The 12909-nt window shown below is 45.9% G+C and overlaps 1 protein-coding gene across 4 annotated transcripts in view; it reads right to left on the bottom strand.

Annotated features, from left to right (window-relative positions):
• The window catches only part of XPO7 (exportin 7), a 1985528-nt gene that overhangs the window by 221066 nt on the left and 1751553 nt on the right, over positions 1 to 12909 (bottom strand). For all 4 annotated transcript variants that reach the window (XM_069617724.1, XM_069617725.1, XM_069617726.1 and 1 more), the window contains one exon: positions 6301 to 6439. In XM_069617724.1, coding sequence (XP_069473825.1) covers positions 6301 to 6439 — 139 coding nt within the window. The remainder of the gene's footprint in view (positions 1 to 6300; positions 6440 to 12909) is intronic.

Raw genomic sequence — 12909 nt, 5'->3', positions numbered from 1 at the left:
TTTAATAAGCAGCTGGACACAGTCCTGCCTTCTGCGGCCACCTGGGCAAGCTGAGACTTAAGTGGTTCAGGGGCCGATGATCGTAAAGCTGATACCTCATCCCATTTGTGTCAGTTGTAGCTGGCCAAAAGGGTAGAATTGTTAGCAATCCTTGTCTGGAATGCTGCGAAAGAGGCCACCTTTCTCCCCATTGTATAAAGTCTCTTGCTTTCCTCGTCAGGCGGGGCCTCAAAGGAAGCTAGGGGAGTACCAGCCATTTTTCTTGTTGTTGTAACAACCAATGAATCAGGGTTTAGTTGCCCTCTGAAATACAGTGGGTCAGAAGGGGCAGGTCTAAACAGTTTCTCTATACAGGGGTTTACTGCCCACGTAAGATTAGGGGTTTCCAGCGATGGCTGTATTTTTCCGCTGAATGGACTTGAGAAGAGGGATACACTGAGTAACAGACTTCTTATCGCCTAAGATTTGTTCTACAAAATCTTTGTCCTGTTGTTCTCCCTGGGTAGCTATCTGAAAATGCCCTGCTGCCTTGATGAGCACTTCATTTAGCAGGGGTTGGTCGTCAATGGGTGAATCCATGACTGATTAACAGGTAAGTCCATGACGTACATATTTGTGTCTGGGTCAACCTCAGGGTCCTCATCACCCCCGTAATAAGGGTCTGCTGCCTCTTGAATAGAGAGGTCTTCCTGTTCGGAGTCCGGGTCATAGAGATCTGTCTTGCACTGGATTCTCAAGGCGAGACCTTGTGGCAGGGGGTTGAGCAGATTGAGAGGGTGCTGTAGTGGGGAGGGGGGGAGGCAGTGGAGTGGAAACTCTTGAAATAGGCAGGGTCCTTTTCATAGAAGTTAGCCATAAAGGACATCCTCTTCCTTACCCAGTCTATGTCCTCAGCTGACCACTGGGCAAAACTGGGGATGAACAATGGTTGAGAAGTGAGCCCTAAATCTTCATCTGTGGGAGGAAGCAAGGTAGAAGGAGGAGCGTTCTTTTTCAGGGTGGAAGACAGAGGATCATGAGATACAGGTTCTTTGGGCCTAGCCACCTGAGACCTCTCTCTATGAAGGGTTTAAGAGGATTTTTCCCCATGAGGGGTCTTAAGAGGACTTTTTCTTGGACTCCCTCTTTTTACGCTGGCCCCCTGAAGCGTGTTTCTCCCGACTGTATGAGGTTGTGTACCTGACTAGACACAGAACGTCGAATTTCGGGTGAGGGCCGAACCCGGAGCCTCGTCCGCAGACTATCGGCCTCCCGTGGGAGTTTTTCACGCAACGTCTGTACCGTCCTTCGACGGCCGAGGCCGGTCATGTGGTGATCTCGATCAAGAGTGCCCAGAGATTCCACAGACCTCTCCCTAGACGTTGTGCGTTGCCTTCTCGACACGTGTGTCGAATCTCGGCTGTGGGTTGTGTTCTTAGTGAAGCATAAAGTAATAGCGCTTCCGCTGCCGGGTGTTGTGCCCATAACAATGCCGCCGGCCTATCTTCCAGGGTCAGGGACCCGCGCTTGGGTAAACAGAGCTACCCCGTCGCCTTCGCCGTGGGATACTGCAGCGTTGCTGCCGTCGCTGAAGGCACCCTCTACTTTCATGGCCTCAAGCTGCCTGGCGTGGTGGGCCCAGCGTTTAGTAGATCGGTCCTTCACAGTCTTGGGCTTGAAGAGCCTGCACGCTCGACAAGAACCCTAGACATGGTCTCGTGGGAGACATAAGTTACAGACGAGGTGTTTATCGACCCACGGAAATGTCCTATTGCACTTGGGGCCGAATTTAAAGGGGGTCTTGTCCATAACGGAATGACATGGAAGCTAGGCGAATGTAGTGGAAGAAAGGGGGCATATACATTCTACAATGACCTCCCCCCTCTCTCACTACTGTGTGGGCTGAAGCCCGTAGCGGCCTTCCAAGGCCGAAACAGTTCCGTTGTGTGAGTCTTTCGACCGGTCGTTTTTCCTGTCCTTCACCGGCGCTGGTATTTCGATAGTCGGTGATATAAAGGATAGAAAGAAGGAACTATCGTTAATTAGATAATAGTAAATGGCTATCAGCTGAAAAAGGAACTCCGCTATAAGAGTCTGTCTAGAATGGCAGAAAAAACAATCTGAGGGACCTCGACGCGTGAGGGATCATGGGTACAGTGATAGTATTACTGGCACGGCCCGTCAACGTCCCTTTTTGAGTTTAGAAAACAACAACTGTAATACACTGCAGCTTCCACTAGATGTCAGCCTAGGCACAGCATGTGATCTAAGCAGATTTCACAAGCCTCAGAAATAAATATACGCCGCCCAACGTCAAGTCCGGAGTCGACAATCGAGTACCGAGCAAGACGGATCGACAGCCAAGTCGAGGTCCACTACGCCCCCTGTTGAAAAGTTTCCAAGCAGCGTAGCTGGATGAGGATATTTATCAGATGAGGAATCTGCGTGGAGAAAAGCAATCCATTTAATAAAGAATTCTGCAAGGCTATAAACATATGATTGGCTATCCATACACATAATTTAAAATTGCAACTATCGGCCAACTTCCTGTATCTTGTACAGGTGGAGCAATAGCTTTAATTAGTTCTAAGATAAAGATAATATGAACAATGACATCGGTCTTACTTCAAGACAACTCTTTTCTGTAATTTCTCAAACATAATTAAAACCTTGTTCTAATATGATCAACAGATAAAGATTGTTCTTTGATGTAAAAATTCTGTGTTTATGACCCAAGATGGTGCAGCGATTATGAACAGATCTGTATTAATGCAAAACAAGTCCCATTTTGATGCTTATTACAACTTCAACTTACTTAAATATCTCGGTTTTGCCAGCATGCTATTATAATAATCTCCATGTGACCTTAACGTAAGAAAATAGGCCAGTAATACTACTGAGCAGTAACAAGTGTCTGATTTCCGTACTAATTTAATAAGTGTAATGATGCATCAGAATTTCAGATTATGGCAAAACTAATAACAGCTGGCAGAGAATATCTAGTATGTATATGTATACAGTAGGTTTCTAAAACAATGTAACTTTATCTTATCACACACACTCAAAAGGAGAAATTATTTCAATTTCAACATAGTGCCAATATAAGACCAGAGGTTAACCACAATTGCAGTCTCTTTTATATTTTTGATTGCTAACTAAATAAATGAAAACAAGATGTCAATGTCCATTTACATGCGAAAACGTGACGGTGTCTGAATGGAGAACCGGTGAAAAATTAGAGTCTTAAGGATTTTTTTAAGCCAGTGACAACTACAGGTCTACTTGTTTTGTATGAGGAATCCATCTCAAACCGTGATAACATACATGGGGAGACTTATTTGTGCAAAATCGCCCAAAAGAGGACAATTCACTGAATTGATGTTGCTAATCTAATAAGAACCACCATTAATCAGGTCTGTCCATCAATGTACTTGTCTCACAGTACCACAAGCTTATTTGAAATACATATCTGATAAATACGATTGATTTTTTTTTTAACAGATACTTCTATGTGTATTAGGATCAATTTATCTTTTACATTAATCGGATAATAGTGGCACTCAAGTGAACTGTTTCTTAATTGGAATAATTTGATATGAACAGAAACGCAATGAGAGTTAATTAACTAGTCACTCAAACGGTGCGCAGAAGTTATAACTGCCATGCAAAAGTACAGCAAGTAGATGCGAGTGAATTATTCTTAAGCATTTACACGACTCGACTAGTAAATATTGGAATAACAAACAGTTAAAGGTGCAGAATGATTTATTGAAATGTTATGTGATAAAAATGTATACAATGATCAACATTAAAAAAAAGTGGACTATGCATGTGCATAGAAAAAATATCCTGATTATCAAAAATAGTGAACCAATATATGTTTGTTTCATCCTAACTCCCTTCCCCTTATTTGTATGTTACTTTGGTTTTCTTTATGTACATAATTGTTTACTTTGGTTAATCCATATATGTTATCCTTTTGATTTATGCATGTTTTATAATTTGGGTATTGTGATGAATGGAGGGAATTGGCCTCTTCTCCCCAAGAGGGAGCCCCACCTCCTCTGTGAAGTTAGGGAGGTGAGCGCGCTCTGCAAAAGAGGCAAGTGGGACCTCCCCGGGAGAGACTCCCTCCCTGAAGTGGTGCATACGATGGCCTACATGGGTGAAATACCAAGGACGAAGAAACTACAATACTATAAACTATGACGTATCAAGACTGGGACGAAGAAACTCCTAATAGATATTGTTATCTGATTTAAAAAAGTTGAGTCACTTTAAAACAGTATGCCCAATCCACTGAGACGAGGATGTGGATAAACATGCATTCAGAGAAAGATGAATGAGAAGGACGGAGAGCGGACTACGTACGTCTGCTACTGAATGCCCCAAGCTGTGTAGACCTTGACTGGGAGAGAGAGAGAGAACCACATGCGTCAGTGGCGAAGGCCCAAAGCTATGTAAAACCTTGACAGAGAAGAAATTCCCAAAGCCGGCAAATTCCAAACTTGCTTACCGTTGCAGGACGTTATGCCAGAGTCACAGTTTACACGAAGCACGAGAGAGTGCAAGTGCAGAAGCCCAATTGAAGTTAGTGGCGATACCACGGACAGGAATCCGTTGTGGACTGAGGGTCCAGGGAATATCGCTGATACTACCCGCACTACAAGTCGCAGAGAGTGTGGTCACATCACAGAGGACCGAGACATTGCAAAGAGACTGGAAATCACAAGGAGGGTGACGCCACAGAAGAAAAGGCATCAACGGTCTGGGACGGAAAAACGGTCTCCAGGGAAGAAAGCTCCAGAAGACGTTCTCCTACCGCAACAAAGGTAACAGGGAGAACGGGAGGCCCAGGAGGACCCAATGGAATCATTATAGCGCACAGTTAAATCATCCCAGTATTGTCTCTTTAGAAAAAGAACTGTTAAGCAAGCAAATGAGATAGAAAAGGATGGATAAAAATACCCTGGGAAAAGGGGAAAGTAACATCCTGTACAAAATGAATGCAAGTTTGAAGAGGAAACAAGATATGGAAAAGAGCTTTGAGAAAACCGGCAATCAACCACATATCAAGTACACCCCAACAAAGTTCAGTAAAAGGGTATGCTGAGAACTAGAGACAAGAAAGGAGAACTAATGAGTGACCCTACGAGAAATATCCAAAGAGAAGAGAAAGTCCACTAACCCAATTAAGCAACTGAAGAGTGTGGTTCAAGAAGTTACATGAAACTATTTACGGATTACATACTAAAAAGACTGGTATTAGCTCAGAGAATGGAGTCATTCTCCAGACCCAGGATAGGTTTCATAGTCGTAGGGTAAAAAAGGGTAGTTTTGGACAGCAGACCTATTCCATTTGAACATTTCACGACTGAGTGACGAGCACCACAGTTATTAACATAGGCAGGGATCCCCCACAGTGATAGGGAAAGGTAGGCATTATCCTTTTCTTTAATAAAATATTAGATAACATGCCCTCAATGAGTCTGTGTCCTTTTTCTGACTTGCCATAGTATACTAAGCCTTTGAATGCATGTACATGTGCATTAACATATATGCCATTTACCCGACTAATTGTCAGTGTTCCATCCTTAATTTTCATGACAATGAGAATTATTAAGAGCCCTGAAGAACTGTGCTCGAAACATGTGTAGGCTCATGTGTAATTACAGTGCTATATGTATCATACTCAGGTTCTAGCAGTCGAGAAATAATTTTGAATAAATGTCAATGTAACTACTTTAAAAGATTAATGAGTGGTTTATAAACAATGAGATCCTAACCTCTTTGGGTAACAACAAATAACAAAAATAGGGTGGTGCAATTACCATTCACAAAACTATTGGATATACACACAATGCAGTTTCTGAAAGAGAATTTTTGGAATGAAGATAAAAAGCATGAATGCCAGGTGCATGGTACCAGCATCTATGGGTCAGGCACATTTGTTTTGGCCCAATAACCTAGACCAATGTTATTCCACATGGTGTCTCTGCTGTAGTTTCAAACATTTCTTCGTTCTACGTGTGTTCGTCATGGATACATTCAGTAGACATGAACTCTGGGGGAAAAATGATCCATTACAATAAATATTCCTACTTCCCAAAATTCCCTGTAGTAAGCATTCCATTATACATTTTCAGACCCTACTAACACCTATACCAATTTCATCACCACAGCAATATTGCCCATTCATGAGCAGGCTCCTAACACAAATCCCCCGAAAATATTGTGAACAGTTTTGAGCCTGCCTATCAGTTTTGCGCAGACATACCAGAATGCCCCCAGCACGTTTACCCATAAGTTACCAAAATTTACCAAGAGCAGTGAGTCCTTCAGAGATTGAGGATAGAATGTACATGATGACGTGAGGTTCCAGACTGGCTATGAAGTTCATGTGGTCCTGTGTGAGAACTTCCAAGAGCGAATAGTACGATTGGCTTAGCTTGGGGTAATCCTGTGAGAAAGAGAACAAGACCCAGTCACTCAGGCACACTTTATGGTGGTTAAATTCATCCTTTTATTGCCACTATTCAAACTATACCAGTAAAGCAATAATCCATCCAAAATGACAGTGAAGTTGCAATGTTAACAAAACACCTCTTCTTTTAACATTTTAAGAGTACTCAATGATGGACACAGAGCACGCTACTGATTTTCTAATTTGTGTACCGTTACAATGACTTTTCAAAACCTGTATTGGTATGGGGTTCTGGAAAGTCAATCTTAGAGGACGTGCAAGGGCTTGAACAAAGTCTAACCAAACTCTCAGTGGTAGAGTGACTGAGCAGTAAGGATTACATTAAGGAGACCAGGAGACAGTTAATGTGCACACTATATGTCAGGCAATAGATTGGCCACACAGTTAAGTTCGCACAATATGTCATGCATTACTTACCGTAATAGCATTTCTGATGATTGTATCTGCTTAGATTCACATGCTGAGCATATAGTCCATCATCTAGTGGTAACCGCAGAGTATTGCACCTTGTCTTTCGAGGATCGAAAGGGGACGTCGACATGGGCGTGCCTGTAACACCATCCCTAACGTGACGTGTAGTGTACCCAAAATCCCTCACACAATGAGGTCCCTCCGATTGTATTTTTCTGCCGTGAGGGAGCCTTATGACTTTCGTGAGGGAGTACAGAAATAGAGAAGAAGTAGTAAGATATCTATGTTCCTTCCATCCGAGCAGGGAGGAAGGGTTGGCGCATGTGAATCCAAGGAGATACAATCATCAGAAATGCTATTAGGGTAAGTAATGCATGTCTTCTGATGCTTGTGAATCTGCTTACAATCACACAATGTGCATAGACTAGCGAGCAGTACCCAGAGTTGGTGGTGGGATGTGAGCAGGAACAGTAGTGAAAACATGTCTGTACTGCTTGTCACACCTGAGAATCAGACCTAGAATGAGTGTCTAGGCAATAGTGTTTTGTAAAGATGTGTACAGAACTCCAGGTTGCCGCTTTGCAAAAGGACTTGAGAGGAACATTAGCAATGAATGCTATGGAAGCCCAAGTGCCACGAGTAGAGTGTGCTCTAGGCTAGAAGGGCAGATCTCTCTTGGCAAGAGTGTAGCAGAGTGTGATGCAATTGACAATCCACCTTGAGATGACTGATTTAGAGACAGGGTCTCCTGGTCTACCAGCCGCCACTGAAACAAAAAACTGGTTTGTTTTCCTTAGTGGTTTTGTTCTTTCCAGATACTACATGACTGCCCTGCGCACATCCAGAGTATGTAGGCTTCTTTCCACCACGTTAGTGGGCTTCTGGAAGAATGTGGGTAGTTATATTGATTGGTTCACGTGGAACTTTGTGCCCAAATTCTTTTCAAACAGTGGGCGAGTGCGCAGAACCACCTTATCTCTGATTTCTGACCAGGGGTCTAGAATTGAAAGGGCCTGTAGTTCACTGACTCTCCTTACTCTTCTTATTGAAGTGACTGCGCTAGGAAAGTGGTCTTGTAAGTGAGTGCTTTGAGGCTTGCCTTGTGCATAGGTTCAAAGGGAGACCCCATAAATCTGGTTAATACCACATTTAGGTCCCATCCTGGAGCCAGGTTATAAATAAGGGGATGAATTCTTTTAACCCCTTCCATGAAAGTTTTAATTACTGGGATCTTCCACCACAAAACCTTTCGCTGGGACGTGGTATAGGCTGAAAGAGCAGCTAAGTGGACCTTCAGGAAATTAGAAACTAGACCTGAGTCTAATAGGTGGGTCAGGTATAGTACAATATGAGTAGATCATCAGTCAATGGAATTGATGCTTTTTGAATTGCACCAGATGACGACGCGTTTCCATTTGTTGGAGTAGCAATGTCTGGTGTTACGCTTTCTTGCATCTCTAAGTATATCCATGCATCTCTGATGAAGTTGGAGATGCCTGAACTCTATGACCTCAGAAGCCAGGCTGCTAAATTGAGAGTCTGCGGGCATGGATTAAGTGTTTCCCCCTTGTCGTGCGATAGCATGTTGTATGGGCAAGGTAGTTTCATCGAAGGAGAGAGTGACATCTCCATCAGATAGGAGAACCAGGGTTGGCAGGCCCACCAATATCATGGGGACTGGTACCTGGTGCATCTTGTGCACAATCTTGTTGAGTAGGGGGGGTGGAGGAACGGGGGGGGGCTGGGGAAAGCGTAAACAAATGTCCCTGACCATGTTATCCAGAGACTGTTACTCTTGGACCGGTTCTGAGGGTAGCTGGAGGCGTAATCTGGGCATTGTGAGTTCTCCAGAGTTGCGAACAAGTCGATCTCTGGGAAGCCCCATTCTGCGAAAACGTTGGAAACTATGTCTTCGTGTAGTCGCCATTCGTACTCTAAGGGTAGTGGGAAGTCTCTGCTGAGCATGTCTGCCAGAAGATTGAGTTCCGCTGGAACATGTTGAGACAGTAAGAACATCTTGTGTTTGAGAGCCCACTTCCAAATGTTCTGGGACAGTTATGATAGCCCTGGAGAGTGCGTGCCTCTTTGCTTGTTCAGGTAGTACATGACCGTGGTGCTGTCCCTGAGGACCAGTACTGTCTTTCCCTGCAATTGTGTCTGAAAAGCCTTCAAAGCTTTGAACACAGTAACAGCTCCAACAGACCAAACGCTGTGCACCGTCTGCTGATAGAGATGAGCTCCCCACCCCGTGACAGGGGCGTCCATCTTGAGAGTAGTTTCTACTGCGGGGGTGGTGAAGGTTTTCCTTTCCAAAAGGTTTTCCCTCGACCACCACTGCAGAGAGAGAGAACGAGGGCTGCCGAGACAACCACTAGATTATCCCATTGTCTGCTCGCCTGATACCACTAGTTGTTGAGCCACTCTTGCATGGGGGACTAAATAAATGCAGGATGCCATCATTCCTAGCAGTCGCATGGCCTTGCGTACCATCACCTCTCGACTGGCTACATACTGAGGGATCTGAAACAGCATGTTTTAAACCCTCTCGTTGGAGAAGACGAGGCCGTCATGTGTCTGAATTAGGGCCCCCAGAAACTGCTCGACTTGGCTGGTGTCTAGGCTGGACGACTTCTCGTTTATGGAGAATCCCAGACTGAAGAGCAAGTCTATAGTCTTTTGGGTGTTTGACAGGCATGTTCCGTAGGAATCCCCTGTTATTAGCTAGTTGTCGAGGTAAGGATATACTGGAATGGATTGCCTGCGCAGGTGGGCTGCTGCAACTGCCAGCACCTTTGTAAATACTCTTGGTGCTGAGGCGATGCTGAAGGGGAGAACCTTGAACTCATCGTGTTTGTCTTCGACCATGAACCTTGGGTATTTCCTGTGTGCCGGCAACATTGAAATATGAAAGTATGCATCTTTCATGTACAATGTTGACATGTAATCCCCTTGCGTAAGCAGAGGGATTACTTCTTGCAGCGTTATCATTCGAAAGTTTTGTGGTTTGACAAATTTGTTCACTGGGAGCAAGTCTAGCACAGGGCGCATAGTGAGATCCTTTTTGGGTACAGGAAGTACACTGAATAAATACCCTCCTTTACCTGTAGAACGGGGCCGACTTCGATTGTGCCCTTTTCCTGCAGGAGCTCAACCTCTTGCAGCAGGATTCTGAGGTGTTCCGGTGTTAACCGTCTGGATTTCAGTGGTCTGTAATGAGGGGCCAGCTGAACTCGATGCAATAACCGTGGGTGATGGTCTTGAGCACCCACTGGTGTATTGTAATCCCCTCCCATGTGCGTAAACATGATGTTATACGTCCCCCGACCGGGGAGGCATCAGAGGGGATCCAGATCTGAGAGCCATTTCTGACTGGAGGCAGGGGAGCCTCTAGGGGTAGCATTGTGACCCCTTCATTTCCCACGGTGCTGTCCTCTAGGTGGATACTGATTTGAGGCAGCAGACCCCTGTCCCGGGGACCATGTGTTACCCGTTCCATATTGGTTATGTGGGGAACGAGAATAGGACTGTCAGCGAAAGGAGCGGAGAGTACTTCTACCTCTGAGTTGAAAGGGCCTTTGAATGATTTGGTTAAAAGATTTCAAAGTCTCGTGTTCTTTCTTGGCAGTTTCCAGCGCCTCATCTACAGCCTTGCCAAACAGGTTAGACTCCTCCACCAGTTTGTTGATGAGAGACACTTGTGTCTCCCGTTTGAACCCCGAGTTCTTTAACCAGGCATGTCGTTTCAAAAGAGTACCCTGGGCCAGGGTCCTCCCTTCTGTCTCTGCAGCATCTAAGGTGTTTTTAAGGATGTTATGGTTTACTTGTTTACCCTCTGACACAATTGTGAGCAGGCAAGAACACACTGGTTGGGGGACCTCCTGCAGGCCCTCTTGTTGCAGGTTCCATTGAACATCACAATAGCTGGCCAACAGCGTGGGATTGTTGGCATTCCTGGTGGAATATGCTGCGGCAGTAGTGACCTGTTTTCCAAGGGCATACAGTTTTATGCATTCCTTGTCCTTCGGTGACTCACCTGTGGACAAGGGCACCCCTGCCCTCTTTCTTGTTGTAGGGACCACGAGAGAATCTGGGGTGGCATGACCCCAAATATGGGAGACGGTCAGTAGGCGAGGGGTGAAAAAGTTTTGCCACCCGTGGGTTCACAGCACTGGTCTGTGAAGGTGTCAGTAAGGAAGGGGCGATGCTTCTCCTTTAGAATATCTTCTACGAAATCTGAGTCTTGCACCGCCTCTTGCGTGGTCATCTGGAAATGTTGGAGGTGGGGAGGAGGGAGGATCCATGCATATGGTGTCAGGATCCGGGGTATGGTGGGTTGTCCACCGGTGGTTCACCTCCCCCAATCTGGGGCCTGGTCAGTGGGATCCTCAAAGGGATCCTGCTCTTGTAAATATGGATCATGAGGAACCTCCTCTTGATCTGGCGGGTCAAAGACCTCCTCAAGTAGTGGGCAAGAGGTTCTCTGGAATCTGGTCACCGTGGGGTAAAGGCCTTCTTCACTAGGCCTTTTGGGAGTGTTGAACTTTTCTGAAAAGTCCACAAACTCTGCAAGCCTATTTATACACCCTTCTGATGTTTCCCTGGTCCATAAAGAGGAGCCAGAGTGGTTTAGAGGGGGAAAGGGCTCCTCCCAGGGATATACCTGCCTAGAACGCCGACATTTATCAGAGAGTTTTAGATAAGGGCTGGGGGGGTGCTCAGGATAATTCTCCTGCCTTTCTCTGCGTGTGGACGTGTCCTTCGACCTGTCTTTGGGCTTATTGGCAGCAGAAACAATCTTTGTGAGACTATGTTTGGCGTCTCCGGGAAGGGTTTAGGCTGTTCAAGCGGCTTCGTTGTAGATTTCGATGTTGCCGGTACCTTATGCGGCGGCGCCCTTTTAGGAGGCGTCTCGACTGCCTTCTGACTTTTGGTGCTGGCGCCCTTGTCTGTGGGGTGCCTGGACGCATGCAGATTATGCGGTTGCGGGAGAGCTGCCGACCGCGTGGATCAGTAGTTGCTGACGAGGAGCTCAGAGTACCCGTTGGCGCCTTGGACCATTTTGACGAATCCGTCGATGCGGTACCGGGTTTGTGTGCTTGCTTCTATGAGTAGCGGGTGCGTCCCTGTCGCCGGGATGTACATTCCCCATAGCGGCACTATCGTCCTGCCTGGTGGGGACGGACAGTTCAGAGCGTGATCATTCCGATGAAAGGTCGATGGCATCCATATCGGAGCCACGGTCGTCGCTTAACTCCTCGTCACTCTCGGTGCCTGTGGTGGCGGGGGAGCTACCCTGGGCCTGCATCATGGCGTAGGCCGCCCACCATTTAACTCAACACTCCTTGATTGTCTTCAGACGCAAGAGCTGACAAGACCGACAGGACGCCTTGTGGTGATCGTGAGGGAGACCCTTATTGCACCTCCAGTGCGTGTCCTTCAAGGGGTACTTGCCTTTACAGGAAGGGCAACATTTAAATGGTGTCCTGTCCATAGCTCAGTTGTATTAAAGCGACGGCAAAGAGAGGGAAGAAGGAAAGACATTCTTGAAAAAGAAATATAGACCCCCCCAGACCCAACGCTCCCTACTGTATAGGCTGGCCAGAAGGTCCGCCATGCGGTTGACAGTGTCGACCAGAGCACCAGCCGTCAAAGTCTGTTCTTCTGCTGTCTTCGGCAGTGGTAGAGAAGTAATCGCTGAAGAGCGGACGAATAATATATAAACGACCAGAGGTCGTGGAAAGAATAGAATTTTGTAATTTGTAAGAGCTCCGCATAAGGCGACCAGCTAGCTGGGTGGAAAAAAACAATCTGAGGGACCTCCACCCGTGAGGGATTTTGGGTACACTACATGTTACATTAGGGATAGTGTTACAGGCACGCCCATGTCAACGTCCCCTTTCGATCCTCGAAAGACAAGATGCAATACTCTGCGGTTACCACTAGAAGTCAGACTATATGCACAGCATGTGATTCTAAGCAGATTCAGAAGCATCAGAAACACATTTATTAAACAACAGAGGTGCAATAAGCAGAGG

This window comes from Ambystoma mexicanum, chromosome 10, assembly GCF_040938575.1.
Source record: "Ambystoma mexicanum isolate Mex_15411 chromosome 10, UKY_AmexF1_1, whole genome shotgun sequence".
Classification (NCBI taxonomy): Eukaryota; Metazoa; Chordata; class Amphibia; order Caudata; family Ambystomatidae; genus Ambystoma; species Ambystoma mexicanum.
This window is presented reverse-complemented; position numbering and strand designations above follow the sequence as displayed.